At 38.5% G+C, this 23,899-nt stretch overlaps 1 protein-coding gene across 5 annotated transcripts in view; it reads right to left on the minus strand.

The window, feature by feature from the left end:
• LOC131073985 (uncharacterized) overlaps window positions 1-23,899 on the minus strand; it is a 224,768-nt gene that overhangs the window by 68,278 nt on the left and 132,591 nt on the right. For all 5 annotated transcript variants that reach the window (XM_058010532.2, XM_058010529.2, XM_058010528.2 and 2 more), the window contains one exon: window positions 6,733-6,789. In XM_058010532.2, the coding sequence (XP_057866515.1) occupies window positions 6,733-6,789 (57 nt within the window). The remainder of the gene's footprint in view (window positions 1-6,732; window positions 6,790-23,899) is intronic.

Raw genomic sequence — 23,899 nt, forward strand, 5'->3', positions numbered from 1 at the left:
GATACCAGAGGCTATCATTGATTTCAGAGAAAGGAACTTGAGGAGACGTACCATCCGGGAATATTTGGTGAAGTGGAAGGATTTGCCAGTAGAGGATGCTACTTGGGAGAATGAGGAGATTTTGCAGCATCCGGAGTTGAAGTTGCTTGAGGACAAGCAATTTCAAGAAGGGCGGACTGTAATGTCCCCACCTTTTTAGCATCTCAGTGGAGTTCTTAGCCTTTACATTCTCCGAAGGCTAAGTGGAGAAATAAGGAGAAATTGATTATATTAATTTCTTATTAAGTCATTAAATAAAAAAAAAAAAAAAAAGGTGACTTTATATTTAATTAATTTAATTAAAAGTGACTTAAGTGATTTATTTAAATATTTTAATGTTATTATAAAGTTATAAAGTAACTTTATAATAATAAAGTCACTTTAATATTATAATGTGTGAATATGTCTTTAATCCCACATTGGCCAAGAAAGTGTTCGAGCTCTCATAAGAAAGAATAAAAAGGGACTTAAGAGCTCATTTTATATCATCCATCCAGAGAATTGATATTTGTTTGTTATGAACTTGGGAGAAGAAGCCAAGGGTTTCTGATTCAGTCAGCCATTGGAGAGCGACAATTCTTCAGTGTTGCAACCATTTGAGGTGGTGAAATATCCACTGAATTTGGCATTTCAGGAGAGCTTCATTTTGGAGTTCTATTTGGGCTTTAAAAAGAAGGGAAGACATCTAGGGTATGCAGATTTTCGAATATATATTAATTGCAGACCTACAGTTTCATTTGGCAGCCATTAAAAATTAGAATTGAAGCAATCATTTCAAGATACAATTGCTGCTACAGTACCCGTGCTACAGTAAACGCTACAGTAACCGCGCTACAGTAACCGCACTACAGTACTCGCGCTACAGTAATCCGTGAATAGTGAAACGCTACAGTGGTGTGAATAGTGACGTGCTACAGTACTAAGAAAACAGGCATTTAATTGGCAAATTATTCGTAGCTACAGCAGGAACGTGTTTAATTGGCAGTCCATTGAAGAGTGGAGACCATCATTTGCAGCAAGCATTTTACATATCAGGTTCTCTAATTTTGCTGTCATAAGTTTTGGAAATTACATGTTATACCTTTGTAACTATTTGGTGTGAGAATAACTAATAAAAACTTCATTATGCTGCTGCCACATAATTTCTAGTTTGCATGCCAAGTGTTTGATGATTTGTCAAGCAGCTGTAGTTGTTATTTTTAGTTACTTATATGCATCAAAATCAATTGGCATATCATTTCTATGACATTGTTAGTCAATCTTTCATGGTTAGAGGCATTCAAAACATTAATTGCAGTGTACAAGACCCAAACAATACAAACAGAAAACTCATAACAGCAAGTACAGACTTTGCAAGACAAGTGTTTGACAAAATTCCCAAGGGTAGAAATCAATGATTTAAGGGCAAAGTTAGTAAGGGTTCTTACAGGAAAAGGTGAGCTTGCCTTATTACCTTGCATGCTCTATGGACCACACTATCAAAGAGGTTCAGAAGGATCCTAAAGGCGACCATGCCCTCCACCAGGGGCTTATGGTCCTAGTTTATAAAATGCTGAAGGGGAAGTGCATTGAAAAACCTATTAAAGGTAAAAATGCAAGATATGAGACTACGGAGAGTGAAGCTAGCGAATTCAACTTTGAAGCGGAGACTGAGGGAGAATCGAAAGAGACTAGCAAAAAAGGGAGGAATAAGGCTAAGAGGAAAAGGATTGTGGTGGATTCAGACATTTCGGAGTCTGAAACTAAATCCTTTGAGAAAAAAATTGTTAAAACAAAGAAAGGGAAAGCTACTGGAAAGCAAACTCAGAAGAACACTAAAAAGGGTAACAACAAAGACATCAGCCATATTCTGGTTGATTCTGAGGAGGAAGCTGAAGAAAACAAGAAGGATGAGGGTAAGGATAAAGAAGGGGAGGTTAACCCGGTGATGGACAACATTGAGGTTTTGAATACCACAAGTCTGCAGAAGGAGGATAAAGGGGATAAAAGTGGTATTGGTGACAATGATACCATAAAAGCTTTCTGTGAGACCATCACTACCGTGGTGAAGGATATCAATAGTTTGAAGACTGATACGGAGGCTATAGCAAGAGTTATAGTTGGTGATAAGCCCCTGGCGGAACATGTTAAAGAAATGGTTGTTGTTCTGCACAATGCCGAAGCTATTGAATGTATGGTGGGTAAAATCATAGCAACAGAAAAAAAGGTCAATGAGATGGGAGATACCAAGGAAATGGAAAATAAAATGAACAACTTGGGCAGCAGAATCGACAGGCTGGAACTCAATGTTAAGAAGATTGCAGACCAAAATTTTCAGATCCTCAAAGCTTCAGTGGATAACATGAACATCCTAATCAACAGGTTTGAGAACAATGTTGAGAAGGATGGTGATAAAGAGCAGCCAGACAAGAAGGGTCATGAAATGAGGACCAGAGCTAACACAAAGATCAAGGGCGACATCAAAGGTCGTGAGCTGGAGGAATTAAAGACCTCGGCGAACAACATGAAACAAATGGTTGTTCATGCTGAGGAAATCATGAAAAGCATTTAGGTGTCTGTCTCTGTTTCTGCAGGGTTCCTTGGTCCTGTCTTTTTGCTATCGTTGTGCTTTCCTTTCGATGTCTGTTACTGGTTTTTTAGGATATGTTATGTAAGATGATCCCTTCCGGTGGGATCTTTTTGTCTTTTTGAAGTGATTAGACACTTTTCGTTCTCATAGTTCTGTTCTCTTGGCTTGTACAAGGTTCGGGTACCTTTCAAATACCTGCTTTTACTTAATCAAAACAACACCCAAACCAATTCAATCTTCTAGATTGAACAAACATAGATATCATATAATGTCAACATGGATGTAAGCCTCTCATAACCAAAAAGACCAAACTCATAATAACCATTCCCAATGAAGGAAATCAGCCCAATAAACCATCTCCTAATATATTGATATCAAATAACAACTCAAATGCACAAGGAGATAAACAATGCAATCCATCCCTCAAAATGAATCCTCTAGAACTAACCATATATCCATAGCTCAAGATCCATGTGCATGAGAAGACAAATCATAAATGATAATGCACCTGAAAGTAACAATGGGCAATATCTCTCAAGTGATAAACCGCCAAGATGACCAAGAGTGGGGAATCAAAATGCTCCTCCAAGACATCCAAGTCATTATGACTCATCTAAGAATAGACTCCTCATAGGTCCATGTTGAATTCACATCCAATCAAGGTGTAGACTCCTCAAACTTCTTGCTGAAATACTCATAAAGAGTATCCATCTTAACAACATGTCTCTAATGATAAGATAAATCCAAGCCTCATCTATGTCTCCAAGTATTCATGAGCACTTGTAACCAATCAATCTATGCCAAACTCCAAAATGCAACATAGCACCACCATGAAGTGATCGAACAAATGATCATGTACTCAATACCAAGAGAACCAAAACAAGACCAATGTTAAAGCTCCAACCGCAAAATCAAGAACATAAACATTACAACATGATCTAACTATCCCCTTTTGGGAGATAACATGCTCCATATGAACATCTCAAATAATTGTATCATGCCATAACTCTAAGCATGCAATCAAGAGTGTACCATGACATAATAACAACCATCCTAACAAACAAGGATAACATGTCAAATGGAAGCAAAACTACACCTCAACCAAAGACTCCAAGAGTCCTCCATGGCTCTAAGATGTCAACATCCTCAAATATCATGAAGATAACTATCTCCTACAAGTGAACTTGCAAATGTGAAAGACCCTTATACAAAAACATGATCTAAGGACTCCTCCAAAAATCTACAACTCTAAAGATCATCATCCACCATCAAATGGTGAATCCACATCACTGCCAACAACTCCAACTAAACCATGATACTGAGTCACAAATGACATCATGACAACCATCTCCTAAATGGATATCATCTAGGTCCACACACATACAATTGAAGAGTCAATAACATCAAGTGAAACCAAGATCTCCAAGCCAAGAAGATACATACAACTGTCAACAAATCATCAATCAAAAATCCTTCGTAAACCACCAATACGTCTCTATCAAAAGCTGCCATTGAAATGTGTAACCAATTAAATGTAACAAAGCTATCATGACATCATGACAATCCACATGCTACAAGTCCTAACACTAGCTATCTAGGTACCATAAACATCATTCATCCTCTCATCTCAAAGCAAACATACCAATACACTAATGACCACAAAAAAGGTCAACTAAGAAAGTTTGCAACAACAATGAATGTAACCTCGTGGATATAGACAATCCACATCCGAGTCATCCCACTACAACCTAATAGGCTCTACACACCTACAAGTTGTATAACTCATAGGTCCAAACATTGAAACATGCAAACTCATCATTGCATTAGTAAATTGCAAACTGGGATATCTAAGAGGATAATCCTGTAGACCAAAATGACTCAAACACCAAATCAACCTCCAATCTAATTTGCCAAACATGTCCATAACCAAGTACCATAGTCAAGGAACCAAATACGTATCAAGGAGATAAGGAACAACCTCCTAACATGATAATGGAACCAAACCTATACCACTGTGTAGTGCTTGGAACACTATGTAGTGGTATAGGCTTGGTTCCATTACCATGATCATCAACCCAAATCACCACCAAAACACCACAAACATGATCTGGAGTGTGGATCACTATCCAAGCATCAAGGCCATACTAAACTTGGCACCAAGCCTTGCTAAAACATGCTGAAAATAAAAAGTGTACACGTATTAATATGTTACAAACATTCCTTTTTAGTGTTGGTATTTCTTGAGTAGAGTATACAGTGTCTCTCCTTGTGAATATAGCACTCCAAAAATAAGTATAAATTTATCTTAATCTTGACAGAAACTTTTAGATAATTTCTTACTTTTTAAGCCCTGAATGATCTTTGAATTGGACACAAGGGTCTCCTCTTTCTTCTTGGGGAGCAGTATGGATATTTTTACTCTCCCAAGGTTCACTTTTCATTCATATGGCCCCTTGGGTTGCCACGTGTGGTATCTTCCTTCTTATTCTTATTAGATTCTTGAAATCATTCACCCTTGTCTTATTTGGCTTAAAGGTGAGATGGCCACTCTTTTATCCTATTAGCTTGTGGAAGTTGTCTCTGTTTGACTATGCTCATTATAGTTTTATTAATTAAGCATTCAAAGTATCTTTGTTTGTCCTTCTTAGGTGCTCATATGAACCCCATTTACTAAGCTCTCATTTTAACATTCACTCATAATATCAAATGCCATGCACATGTAGCATGGTTATCATATCAAGACTCAATGAGAATCTCTTCTCAACATTGAAGACAATATCATTGTGTCCCTGAGCTACTTGGTTGATGGGAAAGAGAATTTTCATTAGAGGACAAATGTTCAAAGTCAAAACAAAACTGACAAGATTTTGAAGTAAATAACAACTACTATTTTAAGGCATTACGAAACATATCTCTTTTAACAAACATATTTGCATTGGGTTAACCTATCATTGCACTAATGATATGATAATAAATATACTACACATGTTGACATATACAATTAGGATTCAGGAATAAACAGTAGCATATCCATATGTCATCTCCATAATATTCATTTAGTGCCTACTTATTATCATGATCTTTTCTGACTGTACTCTGTAGTTTGGTGGCACTACAACTCTTACTACCTAGCTACTGTAATACAGATGCAGCTCTTGCACGGTGTCTTGCTTACTTCTAGCCTATGATGCATATTAAGGTATTGCCTTTCTTTCTCTTTCCTGGTTCATTTTGTGGTATGCCTTCGTCTGGTTTGAGTTCTCTCAATGGTTTGTGGTGTACGGCTTCTTAGTGATGGCTTCTAATAAATGGTTGAGCCCTCCCTCCAACCTTGGGACCTGTCCCTACTGGATCCCCAACTCCATCATGGCATGGTGCTAATAACAGTTTGAGAATACAATACTTTATGTCCTTGATCTTGTCTGATATTTTGATGAATGCAGGTTACCGTGTAGGCTTCTGACTCATGCAGCAATCTGACTTCCTCTGAGTGCTTGTACATTGAGGATGTGTTTCATGGACTCATTAAAAGGGTTATGTCAAAAATGGAGGAGCTTCTAGGCATATATAGAAAATTTGTACAGTGGTTGCACTATACCTGATTGCAGAGGCAAAGTGCCCTCTATGTGGACATTCTTCACTTTCATGATACTGAATGGGTATTATGGGTAATCCACAAAATTGGCTAAGAACATCTTATCATGTAGTGATACAGTTTCTCTGATCAGACTTTATTTACATTATGTTTTTGAAACCTTGTTAGTTTCATTTTTATGATTGATACGGTGGGGCTTCTTGACTTCAATCCTCATAAATTTGTCAGCATATTGCAGCACTATGTATCATCTTGGCACTGGATCAGATCTTTTTTCCAATATAAGTTGGTTACTTTGTTTTATGGAAGGTTTCTCAAGATATATATTAAACTCAATGGGCTTTTCAATCATGCTGCTAGTTTTCCCACACTAATACAAAGCTTAAATCTCATATTAAAAGTGAATAATATTGTGTTGACATCAGAATTCTTTAAGTAGAAACCATATAACAAATTTGAGATGCTTGTTCTAACGGCCCTGGAAAAATAAATTGACATGAAGAATGAAAGCAAAAACAAAATGACTCACTTCTATTGAAATTGTTTCATCTTCTCTTTTGAAATGCACAGTAGCCCCTTCTTCTCCCTGTTAATCAGATACAAAGGTTCAACTTACTGTCAAAAGATTCATACAAGTATCCTTGGTTTAAAAATTCAAAATTTTATTTAATTATATTTGTACGAGTACATTAAATACTGTCTATCAAGCTAAATATATTTAAAAACAGAAGTCAATTGGTTTCAGAATCATTTCAAGATAGAAGATTCTCAATGTTATATGGGATTACAGTCTTTACAGGTTACACCTTATGATGGTCATATTATTTTTAAATTATTGGTTATAAACATTACAAATTGAAGATTTTCATCGTCTCCATTTCAATTCATTAGATCGTTGATACAAAATATGTGCATCTGTAGTGCCCGAGTATTCATTCTTTAATATTAACAGTTAAGTATAAGGGATGAGAAAGCTTGTATTTGATGGAAGGGGTTCAAATTTTAAATGAAAAACTGGTGGTTAATAAATAGTAGACTGACAGTTTGAAAACAAAAAATTCAGTTAAATGTGTTCAACCTGTATGAAAACTCACATATTGATGGCTTGAGGGATTAACGAGCTGTAGGTTCCCTATTATGCTATTATTGGATCAAAAAATATTTAAATTTCCTAAGTGATTTCCCTTATACCTGGCCTTCACACTTTCTGATCATGCACTTTATTCTTTAGTCATTAGTGGAAATTGAATGCCCTGGCCAACATGCTACCAAACAAAAAAGAACAAATATTTGGAGAAACAAGGAAATTTTTTCAAATTGGAAAAACTATTAAAATATGACCTGTCGGCAAGGTCCACATTTCAAAGCATGTGCCTAGTTCTGCATGAAGAGTAAGACACAGACAAAAATGACCATTGTATTTTTAGTGTACACACAATAAAACCTCTATGGGCATGTGATATTCAAGGCTTCATTCCAAACAAAGGGAAGTGATGTGATCATCATTATACCTCCCATAAAGTTACATTCATGGGTGCATCTTGATATTTATCCCCATTCTCTTGTTGGGAGCAGGGCCCACTAAATTGTGGCTGCACACATTTATCATAACATTTGGCAGCTATTCTCCAACTGCAGCTAATTTATTAATATATCATTAAATATGAATATAACAAAGTTACACGAAACTGTATACAACAATTTTTCAAGACCACCTAATATAGATATGGCGAGATACAACAATTATAAAAATATATGTTCAATTATTTATAGATCTAATAGAAGAGAACATAACATTGTTGTGACGTAATCACACATCACCCCATTACAAATGGGGACCCCCTCTTTTTTGTTTTGCTTTTAGCTTAGGGTTTTGGTCTCTGGTCTCTAAGTCTCAGAAATGAGTCAAGTTTTATGAAATTTGGAGAAGTCATCAGAGTCAAAAAGTGAAGGAATGGTCAAAAGAATGTTTTAATGCTATGGATGGTCTTAAATGGGACGAAAGAGTAAAATTGCAATTTCTTGGGGTCAATTTTGACAACTTGCTTTTTTTAGGATTTTTTTTTTTTTTCTAAATTTAGAAAGTTTTTTTTTTCTTGGGGTCAATTTTGACAACTTGCTTTTTTTTAAGGAATTTTTCTTTTTTTTTTCTTTTTTCTAAATTTAGAAAGTTTTGTTTTTGGCATTTTGGGGCCAATCCAAGAACCTAATTTTTTTTCCAAAAATAGAAAGTTGCCTTTTAGCTTTTTTTGAGGTTTTGGATGGTTTTAGGTTCAAAAGATGTGTCAAGTCTGAGGAATTCATCCAAAATGCACCAATTGTGAAATAGTTTTCGAACTCAGAATATGTGTTCCTAAAAAGATAAGTTGAAGATCTGAAAAAAATGGCTGTTTGAAACCAAAGTCAATAAATTCCTTGTTCAATTCATGGAGGTCGCTTGGAAAGAGGAGAATTTTCAAGTAAAAATCATGGCATGGTGAAATTTCCTTAGCTAGCAGTGAAATCCACCTAGGATGGTATAAAATATTCCTTGGGGGCAAGCAAAGTCTGCCCAAGGCAAGTGGAAAACTTCCCAATCCTATCATGAAGTCTACCCTAGGTGGTTGGAAAAGTTCCTTGGCATTGTGCAAACTCCGCCCAAGCATGATTTAAAAACTTCCTTGGCCATGTGCAAAGTCCGCCCAAGGGGTGGGAGTCAAAATGTAAGTGTTGGAAGAAGGGTAAGAATTTTGGTTAAGTGTTGGCATCATCATGAAATTTTCCCAACAATGAACCAAGTCCACCCTAGGTGTGCGAGAGATGGTAAGAATTATGGTTAAGTGTTGGCAACATCATTGTTGGTTGAAAATTTTGTACACCTAAGGGATGTGCAAAATTGTGATTTCAACCACAGTGTGTGAGTATGATACTCTCCTAATTTAGGGAAGGCTCCCCCTATCTATAAACTATACCTAAACTAAAAATGTATGAGACAACAATCTTTCTTCTTCTTTCAAGAAAAACTATATCCTTTTCTCTTCACAAAAAAGTGATAGCAAATGAAAATAACGGTAGCAATAACTTCTAGAACAAATTGAGAGAAAGGAAATGAAATTTTCTGAAAGCACAAAGACTTCCGTCACTTCTTTCGGGACAAGACAACAATATCAAGCTCAAAGTCTTGAATATGTGAAATCCTATCTACCCTTTTCTATATTAATGATAACAAGAACAAAGTATAGCAGCACAAAGTCTGAAATATCTTATCCTCCTCTACATAAAACAAAAAGAACTAGTGTGAGCTCAAAGTCTCATAGTTATTCTTTATCACAACATTTACTTCTAATTTCTTTCAAGAACAAGTGTAGGCACAAAGTCCTACAGCTTCTCTTAACAGAATATCTACTCTAACTGATATTAATCTCCAATACTTGCAACACAAAGTCTGCAAATCAAATTTGATTAAGCTCTTAAAGAAACACTAGCAAGAAAGATAATATTCAACACAAACTCAAAATATTTAGCACAAAGTCTCAATCCTTAAGCAGTCTTCTTCTATTTCTTTCAACTTCAATTTACACATAAAAAAAGCACAAAGTCTTTCTCGCTGTAAATTTAGCAGAGTTTACTTGCTAGCTTTCCAAAAGATCCTTTTACAAAAGACCCTCTCAAGTATTTATAGGAGAGGAGTCTTGAGAAAAGGTGGGAGGATCTCAACTAACTTGAGAAATTTTCTCAACCACCATTACTTATTCAACTACTAACTAAGACATTCAAAATTACAAGTCCTATTGTAAATTGACTTGTAATCAGCCTACTTGTAATTACAAAAATGCAAGTAATGACTTAACTTGCAATTTACAAAATTGCTTTTATAAGTAAGCTTGTCAAAAGGGAAACTACAATACTGAAATTACAAATTTGAAATTAAAACTAAGTGTTGAAAAACACTTTGTTGCAGCATGTTTGGCCATGAACCCTTTGAACTTCTGAATGATCATTTGCAGTTCATCAAAATTCGGTTCGTGAGTATTCTTCGCAAAGATCATGGTTTTTGCAATAAATTGCTGCAACGAAGGATTGTAATGTTGTTCTTCTCAAGAGAAGACTTAATTTCCTGCAAGAAGATTTGGTATTTCACCAAAGCTTGAATCGATATAGCTGAAAATTGTTCATTCCTCCATTCATGATGAATCTTCATCTACAGATCTAAGAGAACTTCTTCTTTTGGCAACAATTCTCCATTTTGATCCATAATATTACAAGAAGCTTTCTCACAACGAGAAACAACATCTTGCAACACTTCAGTGTGTAATTTCATGGCATCATCAATATCGTCAATGAGTGACTTGAGAACAAGGACTTTATTCTCCAAGAGTTCTTCAAATTCTAGACATGACTCTAGAAGGAATAATCTCATGTTCTTGAAGAACGTTCAACTTTTCTTGAGGCATCTTGTGCCAAACCATCAAATTGCCTTCAACTCTTTCCAGGTTCTCATTGAAAACCTCAGAAGCCTGATTCAATTTTTCTTCAATGGTCTCCAACTTGACCATCATTTGGAACGCATCTTTCAACATTTGGGTACTGTTGACGTGTATTTTGTACACAATCATACACAGAATAAAATACCCAAGGGTACCTTATCCTCTCTTGAATAAAGCCTCTGATTGCTGAAGATGTCGCAAAAAAGGATCAATCAGGGTGACTCCAATGTTCTTTTATGTAGGGTCTCTACGTGTGGATAAGCACCAGTGGTCGTTGTGAATGCTGTTTCATCAAGGGGCCTGTTGTGACCATTTCACACATCGCCCCATTAAAATGGGGACCCCCTCTTTTTGCTTGGTTTTGCCTGTTTCTCTCTCCGCTTTTTAGGGTTTTGAGTAGGTGAGTGAGTCGTCTGGATTAGGGTTAAGCCTTAGGGTTTCCATTTTGATGATTTTAAGCCAGAGTCCAGTCCAATTTTGAGAGATTATTGAGCTCCCTCCCGCAGGATGCAATTTTGAAATAGGGTAAATCTGTCAGGGGTCAGGTGAGTTTGTCTAGGTTCAGTCGGAATTTTGAAAGCAAGTCCAAATTTTGCCTAAGTGTTAATGATGGAATTGTGAATTTTTTTGTCCAGGTGATTTTGACCAAATTTTGGGAATTTTGATAATTAATCCCAGGCATTGGAAATAGCTTAATTTTGCCTTGTGAAGTGACTAAGGTCCTAAAATCTTGATATTTTAGCCTGTGGAAGCAAGTTCGCTCCTGTCCCTCAGCCAGGGACCAGGGCGAAAATGATATTTTATGCATCTTGGTTATTAATTTATTTTATTTGTCTTGTGCAGGGTCGCCAGGAGATGCAGTTGAACGTGAATTGAAAGTTTTGAAGATTTTGAGTTTTACAAATGGCAAATTTTTTAAGTTTGAGGCCAAATCGCTCCTGTCCTTCAGTTAAGGACCAGGGCGAAATCACTCACTTGGACCATTTTGACCTCATTTTGATCAAATTGAGGCGTCAAGGACGTAATGGAAGGTGAAATCAACATGATAGAGCGCCAGGATTGAGTCGTTTGCAATGAAAAGTTGAACATTTGCCCTCAAGGACAAAAATCGCTCCTGTCCCTCACTGAAGGACCGGAGCTTGTTTCTCAAAATTTCACTGTCCTTGCAGGACCAAGACGATTTTTGGATTGGAAGAGATAAAGGAGGACGTCTTTTGTCCATTGAATATAATTTGAAGAAATTTACAAACAAGGAAACGTGCTATGAAGAAAAATCGCTCCTGTCCCTCACTGAAGGACCAGAGCTTGAAATCCAAAATTGCCTTGTCCTTGAAAGATTTGAATGATTTCGCGATTTGAGAAGAACAAAGGAAGTACATTTCATCAGTTGAATATAAATCGAAAGTGCCATCATGAAGAAAATTGGCCCTAGAAGCAAAATCGCTCCTGTCCCTCTGCCAGGGACCAGGGCGAATTTTAGTGATAGCTCTCGTCCCTCTCTCAGGGACCAGAGCGATTCTTCCACGAGACAAGTTTTGGCGAAGGTGAAGTGAGTTTTTAAGTTTGAGGCAAGTAAAAGGAGGCGTAACGAATCCATTGAATATAATTTTGAAGAGTGCAAGACGCCAGTGAAGCCTATTTTGTCCTAAGCGCTCCTGTCCCTCTCCGAGGGACCAGAGCGATTTCTTCCTTAGACAAATTTCTCGCCAAGTTGAAACGAATTCCATGTCAAAGGTAAGTGAAGGAGAGCATAATGAATCCGTTGAAGACAAATTTGAACGTTGGCAAAGAATGATTGAGCTTATAAGTGCAAATTCGCTCCTGTCCTTCAGTCAAGGATCAGGGCGAAATCAAGGCTATCTAGTATTCCCTTCCAAGTTTAAACCACTCCAAGCCAAGGTACAAGGCGGCAATGATATTGGAAATGTCTCGAAGAGGAACAACGTTGCTAGGACCATGAAAAGTGATGAAATTACCCAAGTTCGCTCCTGTCCCTCAGTCAGGGACCAGAGCGAAATATGCAAATGTGCTTAATTTTGAGGTATCACTTCCATTTCAAACGCTCAAGAAAGAGTAAGAGGCACCATTTTACGCCTTGAAGACAATTTGATATCAATATGATAGAGGATTTGCACCATAGACTAAAGTTCGCTCCTGTCCTTCAGTCAAGGACCAGGGCGATATTCACTAGACTGGTCATTTCTTTCAAAAACCACGTCAAGGCGAGGTCGCACAAGGTCGAAAATGTCTTTGAGAAGATGATAAGCAAGGAACCAAACGTCAAAAAGTGACTAACTTGAGCAAAGAGGCAAGTTCGCTCCTGTCCTTCAGTCAAGGACCAGGGCGATATTCATAAAATCAATCATTTTTCTTCCTAGATCACATCAAAGCAAGGTTACACAAGATCCGAAATGTCATTTGAAAGGTGATGAACAAGGAGTTAAGGTTAAAAGATGACAAATTTGAGCTAGGATTCAAAGTTCGCTCCTGCCTCTCACCAAGGGACCAGGGCGATAAACACTCAAATATCAAATTTGCCTTGTAAAAGACAAGTAAGCATGCGTGGAATGAAAGAATAAAGTTGTTATTTGCCTTGTGATATAAATTAGTGATTAAAGAGGCGAAGACCAAGGAGTAAATGCAAAGTTCGCTCCTGTCCCTCACTAAGGGACCAGGGCGATAATGATCTTAAGAGGCATTCATCTACAACATTGAAATGATCAAATTCAAGATTCCCAATGAAGATGCCAGTTTCAACGTAGAGGAAGTGGTTTTGAACGTAAAAGGCGAGAAATTCAAGAGCAAAATGCTAAATCGCTCCTGTCCCTCTCCCAGGGACCAGAGCGATATGGTTTGTATCCCTTACATCTCCCATGTTTTGGCGCTAACATCATTTTCAAAATTGCATTAAATGCTAAATTTCGATAAATCTTGGTATTTTTTAATTAAAATTAGCATTTAATGGGTGCGCACAAGGCATTTAATTTTAATTTTGCCTTTTAAAAAATCGAAATAATTAATTATAAAGGCATTTTAATTAATTAATTGGAGCGCTTGGGTTTTATTTTCTATATTTTACAAAGTCGGCCTCCATTTTTATTTAAAATTTGTTTTTATTTTGCCTTATTTCCAAAGGTCGGCCTAGAGGTAATTAAGGAGGTAAGCGCTTATATAAAGGGGGTGTGATATGGCATTTTAAAACATCATTCAATCATCCTTTGCATGCGATTTGGAGAAGACAATTACAAAGTGCAAATTTCATCAAGGAGAGGTGCGAAATTTCCATTCAAAGGGGAGTGCGAACTTGGTTTGTGTTCAAGTGGACCGAATTTGCCATCAAGACGTTGAAGACCCCAAAAGTTGGCGAAGTTGACAAGGAAGGCGCCTTTGCTAGAGGAGGATCGCATTGATACTTCAAATTTCGATTTTTGCCTAGGCAATTTCCTTATTTTGCTTTTTTAGAGTTAGCTCTCAAGTGAGGTATGGCGAAATCTTCCCTTGTCTTGAATTTTGAATTTTGATCGTCATAGTCTTAATTTAAATTTTGAATTTTGAAATTTTGAATTTCCTGTAGCTCAATCGTATTTAGGAAATGATAACTCAAAGACTTATCATGAAGTTTCCTAAATTTAATCTCTAATCTATGTTTATACATTGCAAAATCTATTACTTATTATGAAATGTTGTGTAGGTGTTACGATGGCGACCCCGAAGGCGGGAGCATCCACCAGTCGTCCAGCTCTCATGAAGGAAGATCAAAAGAACGAAGAATTGGAGACCAAGATCGCGTTTAAGTGGAGCAACATTGGAGATACCAACTTGGGCAACTTCAGTACGAAGAAGTTTCAGGAGGCCCCTTACATTGGCAAGCCATCACCTGTCGCCAGGAGAATAATTGAAAGTGGCATCATTAAGGCGGCCGGCTTCCCTCCAGCAATCCAGTGCCATGAGTTAATGATCGAGTGTGCTCGCCATTATGATCCACAGTCCAGATCGATCGTGTCCAAGGAGGGAAACACTTTGGCTTACCTTTCAGAGGAGGCTATAAGTGAGGCTTTCCATCTGCCGGAGCACAGAGATATGATCTACAAAAGCATAGAAGGAGCCAGGTCCATGTACGAAGATGATCCAGACACTTGCCTAAGCATCATCAATAAGAACTGGTTACTCAAGAGTCGTCCTCGCCTGAGCAAGATCCCGAACACACCACATAGGATTGACTTCCAGGAGGAGTACAGAGATTTGATAACACTGCTCAACCGAATCACAGGAGCCCCTCAAGCCTTCTATTTTGAGAAGTGGATGTTCTACTTCATCCAAGTGATAGTTCAGGGAAAAGGAACAATTCATTGGGCTAGAATGATTAGCCATTGCTTGGACGTACAGTTAAGGAGATTGAAGGCTACCAAGTCTTTCCACATGAGTTCATACGTCATATATGCCTTGGTCAGGAGTTTCGAATATGCAGGACTACCTCACAGAGGAGTGATTGGAAGAGGGCCTGGGGAAGTCAGAGTTTGTGATTCCTATGTTCACTTGCATCATCCTCCAGGAAGTAACTACAAGTTAGTCAATGATACCTTCACGATGAACATCACCAGGACGTTGCAAGGCAGAATTCACAATAGGCTATCACAGGACGCACAAGAGCTAGTAAAGAGGTACGGTGCTTGGTTTATCCAATTCCAGAAGTTTACATATATTAGAGTTCATGGATGTCCTTCACCTCCCTACATGTTGCCAAGATATCCGACAGACAAAATAGTGTTACTTGAGGTAACAAGACAGTTGGCAGCTTATGTGAAAGCATTCAGACACGGACATGGAAATGGAGTTCCTGTGCCTATCATACTAGGAAATTCAGTTGAGGTATGCCCTAATGCTCTAGCCATGGATGATGCAGAGAAGGAGTTAGCTTTGTATTCATTTTCATTCTTTGCCTTGAGAGAGAGCTTTGATCCTTATGGGCATATAGAGGAGACAGTCGGAAGAAAATACAAGCATGAGTTTCAGATAGAGGACTTTATGATGAATCTCTCAGATGATCTTGAAGTGAAAAGGAAAATGCATTCCAGATTACCTTTGGACTTCATCAGGAAATGCAAAATTTACAGAGTGGCCGACCAAGCTCAGGACAGTGGCAGACATCTTCAATCATCTTATGATCGAGAAAGCAAATCAGTGAGGCTAGATTGGAATGAACCCGAGATTGTGGATCTAGATGCTTTGATGGCTCCAATTTTGTCTTGTACTCGCAAATGGGTTGATGTGCAGCATCAGAAGTTGAGAGAGCAAGGTATATCTATGACTTTTACTTTGGAGGAAAGACCAGCTGAAGGTGGAGCAAGTGTAAGTGAAGGTAATCTTAATACCAAGAGCGCAAGCGAAGGCAACCTCCGAAGCACAAGTGAAGGCAATCCCCATCCTAGAGGCTCAAAGAGAAAAGAGAGACCTGAGAAAAGAGAGTCCTCCAAGAAGAAGCAAGAGGCCAACCGAGATCGTTCGTCCAGCACATCTTCTCGACAAGAGAAGAGGACACTTGAAATGGAGGAGTCTATGGAATCAATGGTACAGAACGATAAACAGGAAGAAGGACAGGCAACTCAACGCTCATCAAACCAATCTCTCCAAGTCAATGAGCTACATGAAGACAAGAATGATAACGAAGTGACATCTCCTCTCAGAGAAGAAGAAACATTGCTTAAGGAGATACAAGTTAGAGAAACAAGATCTGCCATTCCAGATTGGTTAAAGGAGAGACTGACAAGGGTGATTGTAATTGAGGACGAAGATAATGTGATTGATTTAGAGAGCCTTGTCGGAAATTCTCAGGAAATGACAGAAAGGAGGAAGGCCACTAAAATGTCCGTCAAGGTCATCTTTTGCAAGGACGCGAATATTATCACAGATGAGCAACGGGACCAGATGTTTGCTACCATGCTCCTAATTGAGAAGACCAAAGAACTTGAACCTGAATGGGACACTGCTCTTCTCAAGGCTTTCGATCAGGTCATCCACTTGGAAGAACGAATGAGGAATCTTCCCGAGATTCCAATTGCTGAGATCGAAGGAGTCGTCTCCAGATTCATTGCATATGCTAAAAAGGAGCATTGGAAAGGGAATAAGATTCTAGATGAGAGGTTGTTATAGATGACATGGCACCTTAATTGTCATTGGTCTATGTCTCCTAAATTTTTGTGCCAAATTTAATATTTGGCTATGCATTTAATATTGTTCAGTAAAAAGGGGGCTATTTGTAATAAACCCTAATTAGGGTTTAGGTGTCATAATCTTGGCCATTGATCTTCTTTTTGATCTGGACCGTTCATTGTAATTGAGGATGCTATATATACCCTCATTTCTTTTCATTTTGTAACTAGAAACTAGAGATTAGATATCAGCATTAGTGATTAGAGATTAGCAATTTGATAGAAGCAAGTATTTTGTAGCAAGATTGAGCTTTGAAGAAAGAATTTCAAACAATTGTTGTTCATGATGGCTTTGAGATCAATAAAATATTGAAGTTATGGTGTTTTATTGCAATTCTTGTGGTTATCTTCATGGTTGTTCGTTTTCTTGAATCATTCTCAATCAAAGTAGTGTTTTAATTTGAAGGACAAAGTGTTGGATTTGATCTTTGGTGAGATTCACTTTCCAAACCACTAGCTTCTTGCTGATTGTAGGAACGCCTTGCGTGGTCAACTGGAGAAACTTGAATCACTTAAACCTTCAATCGTTGTTGTATCTTGGATATGTGCCTTTATGGTAGTGTCCATGATCCTTGAGGAATTGAAGAAATCATTTGTTACCTTAGAAGATCGCATCAATTTCGATTGAGTTGTTATTTTATGGCAATATTGAAGTTGGTAGAATCTTGCCAAGTCTCGTCCACATAGAGTCATTCTTAGGATTAGATTAGATTTTATCTCTTGCAAGCCCTACTCTTTTGATCTTTTTTGAGAACTTGTTAGTATTAGGAAATCTTGTTCCTACAGTTCGGATTTGGCGTAAGACCCCTTGATGAAACAACAATCACAACGACCACTGGTGCTTATCCACACGTAGAGACCCTACTTAAAAGAACATTGAAGTCACCCTAACTGATCTTTCTTGCGATATCTTCAGCAGTTAGAGATTTTATTCAAGAGAGGATAAGGTACCCTTGGGTATTTTATTCTGTGTATGATTGTGTACAAAATACACGTCAACAGGGCCTTACGTCAATCCGAGCTACAGGAACAAGATTTCTCTAAACTAACAAGTTCTCAAAAAGATCAAAAGGTAGGGTTTGCAAGGGGTAAATTCTAATCTAATCCTAAGAATGACCTAATGTAGGCTAGACTTGGCAGGATTCTACCAATTTCAATATCGCCATGAAATAACAACTCAACTGAAATTGATGCGATCTTCTAAGGTAACAAATGATTTTCAATTCATCAAGGATCATGGACACTACCACAAAGGCACATATCCAAAGCTCAATGACGATTGAAGGTTTAAGTAATTCAAATCTCTCCAGTTGACCACGCAAGGCGTTCCTTCAATCAGCAAGAAGCTAGTGGTTTGGAATGTGAATCTCACCAAAGATCAAGTCCAACACTTAGTCCTTCAAACTTAAATACTACTTCGATTGAGAATGATTCAAGAAAACAAACAACCATGAAGATAGCCACAAGAATTGCAATAAAACACCATAACTTCAATATTTTATTGATCTCAAAGCCAAAATAGACAACAATTGCTTGAATTCTTTCTTCAAAGCTCAATCTTGCTACAAATACTTTCTTCTCTCAAAAAGGCTCTAAAACTTCTAACTATTTCTTATTGCTCTCTCTTTCTAATTCTATCTATATCAAAATGAAAATGAATGAGGGTATAAATAGCATCCTCAATTACAATGAACGGCCTAGATCAAAAGAAGATCAACGGCTGAGATTCTGACACCTAAACCCTAATTAGGGTTTTATTACAAAAGTTCCCCTTTTATTGAACAATATTAAATGCATAGCCAAATATTTAATTTGGCACATAAATCTAGGAAACATAGACCAATGACAATTAAGGTGCCATGTCATCTACAACAACCTCTCTTCAAGAACCTTGTTCCCTTTCCAATGCTCCTTTTTAGCATATGCAATGAATCTGGACACGATTCCTTCAATCTCAGCCATAGGAATCTCGGGAAGATTCCTCATTCGTTCCTCCAAGTGAATAATCTGATCAAAGGCCTTGAGAAGAGCTGCGTCCCATTCAGGTTCGAGTTCCTTAATTTTCTCAATCAGGAGCATAGTAGCAAACATTTGATCTCTTTGCTCATCTGTAATAACATTCTCATCTTTGCAAAAGATGACCTTGACCCTTTCTTCCAACTCTTGAAGATCCACATCTGTCTCAACTTCGATTCTTCGGCCAAGAATAGTACATAAAACCCCAAACACCTTGTCCTGGATTGGATGGATGACCTCCTCCACTTGATTGCATTTGGCGCTGGTGTCTTCGAAAAGAACTTCCTTCATCTGGAGTAAAGTAGACCACTGGAGTAAATTATGAGCTCCTCCATCCATTATCTTTTCTTGTGCTAAGGTCTTCCTTGATGTTTGCCTGATTACTTGAAGAACAGGAATGATAACATCTTTAGTATGAGCAAAAGCAGCTACTGTTATCATTAGGTTGTGGATGATCTCAAGGACCTAAATAGCCCGATGAATGGTTTGCATCATTCTTGTTGTAAACTCGACTGCAACTGTATGGGATTTGTCAATCCAAGAGCTCATAAGCTAGACCAAGCTCTTAACTCTCTCTGCCTCACCAACTGATTCTAGGGGAAGTGCTTGCATAGGAGATACTGCTGGATCCTGACGTCCCTAAGGCTGACTGAGGTGGCTAAAGTAGCCTCTCCAAGCACCGACTTTTTTCTCAAGTTTTCTACTCTTTTCCATTTCTTCCTTAAGTTTATCTTTAAGTGCCTCAAATGAATCAGTTGCCTCATCCATTGCTTGTTCAGTGGTGAGTGGACCAAGCTCAACGGTTTCTACATCATACTCTTCTGCAAGGATTTCACCCTCGTACTTGTCCACCGCCGGTGTAGCTATCTGCAACTTCCTGGACCCTGTCTCATCTCTGATCATCTTGGACATTTTGGTGGTCTTCTTCCTTTCTGTTACCCCCTAAGGATTTCCAACAAGGCTATCTAAATCAATCACATTATCTTCGTCCTCGATCACGATCACCCTTGTCAGTCTCTCCTTCAACCAATCTGGAATAGCGGACCTTGTCTCTCTAACTTGTATTTCTTTAGGCAATGGCTCTTCTTTCCGGAGAGGAGATGTAGCTTCATCATCATTCTTGTCTTCATGTAGCTCATTGACCTGGGGAGATTGACTTGATGAACGTTGAGATGCCTGTCCCTCTTCATGTTTATCATTCTGAACCATGGACTCCATAGACTCTTCCACTTCAAGTGTCCTCTTCTCTTGTCGAGAAGATGTGCTGGATGATCGATCTCGATTGGCCTCTTGCTTCTTCTTGGAAGATTCTCTTTTCTCAGGTCTTTCCTTCCTTTTCACACCTCTAGGATGAGGATTGCCTTCACTTACACTTCTGGGGTGAGGATTGCCGTCGCTTGTGCTTTTAGGATGATGATGACCTTCACTTGCACTTGCTCCTCCTTCTGTTGATCTTTCCTCCAAAGTAAAGGTCATAGATATATTTTGTTCTCTCAACTTTTGATGTTTCACATCAACCCATCTGCGAGTACAGGACAAGACTGGAGCCATCAAAGCTTTTAAGTCCACAATCTCAGGTTCATTCCAATCTATCCTCACTGCCTTGTCCTCTCTATCATATGATGACTGGAGGTGCCTGCCACTGTCCTGAGCTTGATCGGCCACTCTGTAAACTTTGCATTTCCTGATGAAATCCAAAGGCAATCTGGAATGCATCTTTCTTTTCACTTCTAAATCATCTGAGAGATTCATCCAAAAATCTTCTACCTGACATTCATGCTTGTACTTCCTACCAATTGTCTCTTCTATATATCCATAAGGATCAAAATTCTCCCTCAATCAAAAGAATGAAAATGAATATAAGGCCAACTCTCTTTCTGCATCATCTAAAGCTGAAACATTAGGACATACCTCCACTGAATTTCCTAGTATGATAGGTACAGGAATTCCATTTCCATGCCTGTGTCTAAATGCCTTCGCATAAGCTGCCAACTGTCTAGTTACCTCAAGTAACACTATTCTGTCTGTCGGATATCTCGGCAACATATAGGGAGGTGAAAGACATCCATGAACTCTAATATATGTAAACTTCTGGAATTGGATAAACCAAGCACTGTACCTCTTTACAAGCTCTTGTGCCTCTTGAGATATCCGATTGTGAATCCCGCCTTGCAGTGTCCTGGTGATGTTCATTGTGAAGGTATCGTTGACTAACTTGTAGTTGCTTCCTGGTGGATGATGCAAATGAGCATAGGAATCACAAACTCTGACTTCCCCGGGTCCTCTTCCAATTACTCCTCTGTGAGGTAGTCCTGCATATTCAAAACTCCTGATCAAGGCATACATGATGTACGAGCTCATGTGGAAGGATTTAGTAGCCTTCAGTCTTCTCAACTGCACGTCCAAGCAATGGCTAATAATTCTAGCCCAATGAATTGTTCCTTTTCCCTGAACTATCACTTGGATGAAGAAGAACATCCACTTCTCAAAATAGAAGGCTTGAGGAGCCCCTGTAACTCGATTGAGTAAGGTTATCAAATCTCTGTACTCCTCCTGGAAGTCGATCCTATGTGGTGTGTTGGGAATCTTGCTCAGGCGAGGACGACTTTTGAGTAACCAATTCTTGTTGATGATGCCCAAGCAAGTGTCTGGATCATCTTCGTACATGGATCTAGCTCCTTCCAAACTTTTGTAAATCATATCTTTATGTTCTGGCAAGTGAAGAGCTTCACTGATAGCCTCCTCTGAAAGATAAGCCAAAGTGTTTCCTTCCTTGGACACGATTGATCTTGACTGTGGGTCATAATGGCGGGCACATTCGATCATCAGCTCATGGCACTGGATTGCTGGAGGGAAGCCAGCCACCTTGATAATGCCACTTTCAATTATTCTCCTTACAACAGGTGATGGCTTTCCAATGTAAGGGACCTCTCGAAACTTCTTCACACTGAAGTTTCCCAAGTTGGTATCTCCAATGTTGCTCCACTTTGACACAATCTTGGTCTCCATTTCTTCATTCCTTTGATCTTCCTTCATGAGAGCCGGACGACTGCTGGATGCCCCTGCCTTTGGGGTCGCCATCTTGACACCTACATAACATTTCATAATGAGCAATATACCTTGGAACGTAGAAATATAGATTAAGTTTAAGCTTTAATTTTAGGAAACTTCATGATAAATCTTTGAATTATCATTTCCTAAATACGACTATGCAATTGGAAATTCAAAATTTCAAAATTTCAAAATTGTGCTAGGAAGATCTTCACCATACCTCTCTTTGAGAACTAACTCAAAAAAAGATGCAAAATTAAGCAAGTTTGCTAGGCAAAATGTAGATCGAAGTTTTCAACGTGGTCTTCCTCTAGCAATTTCACCACCCTTAGTCTTCAACGTTTTGAGAAAAATGCGCTCCTCCTCTAACCTCTAGCAAAGTTCGCACTCCTCTGGGATTGAAAATTCGCACCTTGTTGCTCTTCTCCAAATTGCACTTGAGTGAATGAGTGAATGATGGATTAACATCGCTCAAGATACCCCCACTATATAGGCGCTTACCATTATACTCTCCCATAGGCCGACTTGGTGGAAATGAAGCAAATAAAAAAACAAAATTAAATAAAAAGGAGGCCGACCTTTATAAAATATTTAAAATAAACCCCAAGCGCACTCCCTTTACTTAATTTAATAATTAATTAATTAAATGCCTTTGCAATTAAATTTCGATTTTTTAAAAGGCATAAATTAATTATTAAATGAGTTATGCGAACTCATTAAATGCCAATTTTAATTGAAAATATTTCAAAGTTTTAGCGGACTTAGCATTTAATGCGATTTAAGATGGCATTGGTGTCTACGCATGGTAAAATACCACCTCGTTGAGAACCTCGCTTGGTCCCTGAGAGAGGGATAGGAGCGCCCTATTCATTTGGCCTTGCCTTTCTTGTTTTTTACGTTCAAAGTCCCATCTTGGATGTCTAAAATAGCATTTTGCTTGAGAACCTTGAGCTTAATTCATTCCCTTTGTGGAAGGAGTGCGCCTTAAAGTGCTTTCGCCCTGGTCCCTTGGTGAGGGATAGGAGCGAACTTATCTTTATCCTTGATCCTTGTCTCTTTAATCGCCAATTTACGTCACAGGGCGAGTGATGACTTCATCCATTCATCCCATACATGCTTAACTTGTCCTTTGCAAGGCAAACTCGATATTCTAGGGATTTTCGCCCTGGTCCCTTGGTGAGGGACAGGAGCGATCCTTACCTTTTGCCTTTGGTCTTTGTCTCTTTAATTGCCAAATCGGGTTGTGAGGCAGGCAATGATCTTTATTGTTTGCTTCATGCATGTCCAATTCGCTTTTTCAAGACTGACTGAGCTCTCCCAAGGATTTTCGCCCTGGTCCTTGACTGAAGGACAGGAGCGAACTTTGCATTTGAGCTTGAAATTGTTGACTTTTGGGGGCAATTCTTTGTTCATCGTCCTTCGAAACGCACTTTTCGCTTTGCACAACCTTGCCTTGGCGTGGTCTTGGAAGGAAATGATTGTTTAAATGAATATCGCCTTGGTCCTTGACTGAAGGACAAGAGCGATTGTTGACTTTTGGGGGCAATTCTTTGTTCATCGTCCTTCGAAACGCACTTTTCGCTTTGCACAACCTTGCCTTGGCGTGGTCTTGGAAGGAAATGATTGTTTAAATGAATATCGCCTTGGTCCTTGATGATTTTTAGTCCTTGGCATAAACTTTTGATCGTATCATCTTTAAATTGCTTTGTAAACGTAGAATATCACTTTCCCTTCCACCTTGAGTCTTGGACACAAGAAATAGTATTCGCAATGCAAGCATTTTATGTCCTTTTGAAGATTTCTTCCAATCATAAAATTGTCCTTTTGAAGATTTCGCTCTGGTCCCTTGGTGAGGGACAGGAGCGCTTTGGCCATTTCTCATCACATTTCGGGGTCTTTGTAACTTCACTTTTCTTCGAAGCATTTCCAACATCATCGCCACCTTGTGCCTTGG

Source organism: Cryptomeria japonica, chromosome 9 (genome assembly GCF_030272615.1).
Source record: "Cryptomeria japonica chromosome 9, Sugi_1.0, whole genome shotgun sequence".
NCBI classification, from domain to species: Eukaryota; Viridiplantae; Streptophyta; class Pinopsida; order Cupressales; family Cupressaceae; genus Cryptomeria; species Cryptomeria japonica.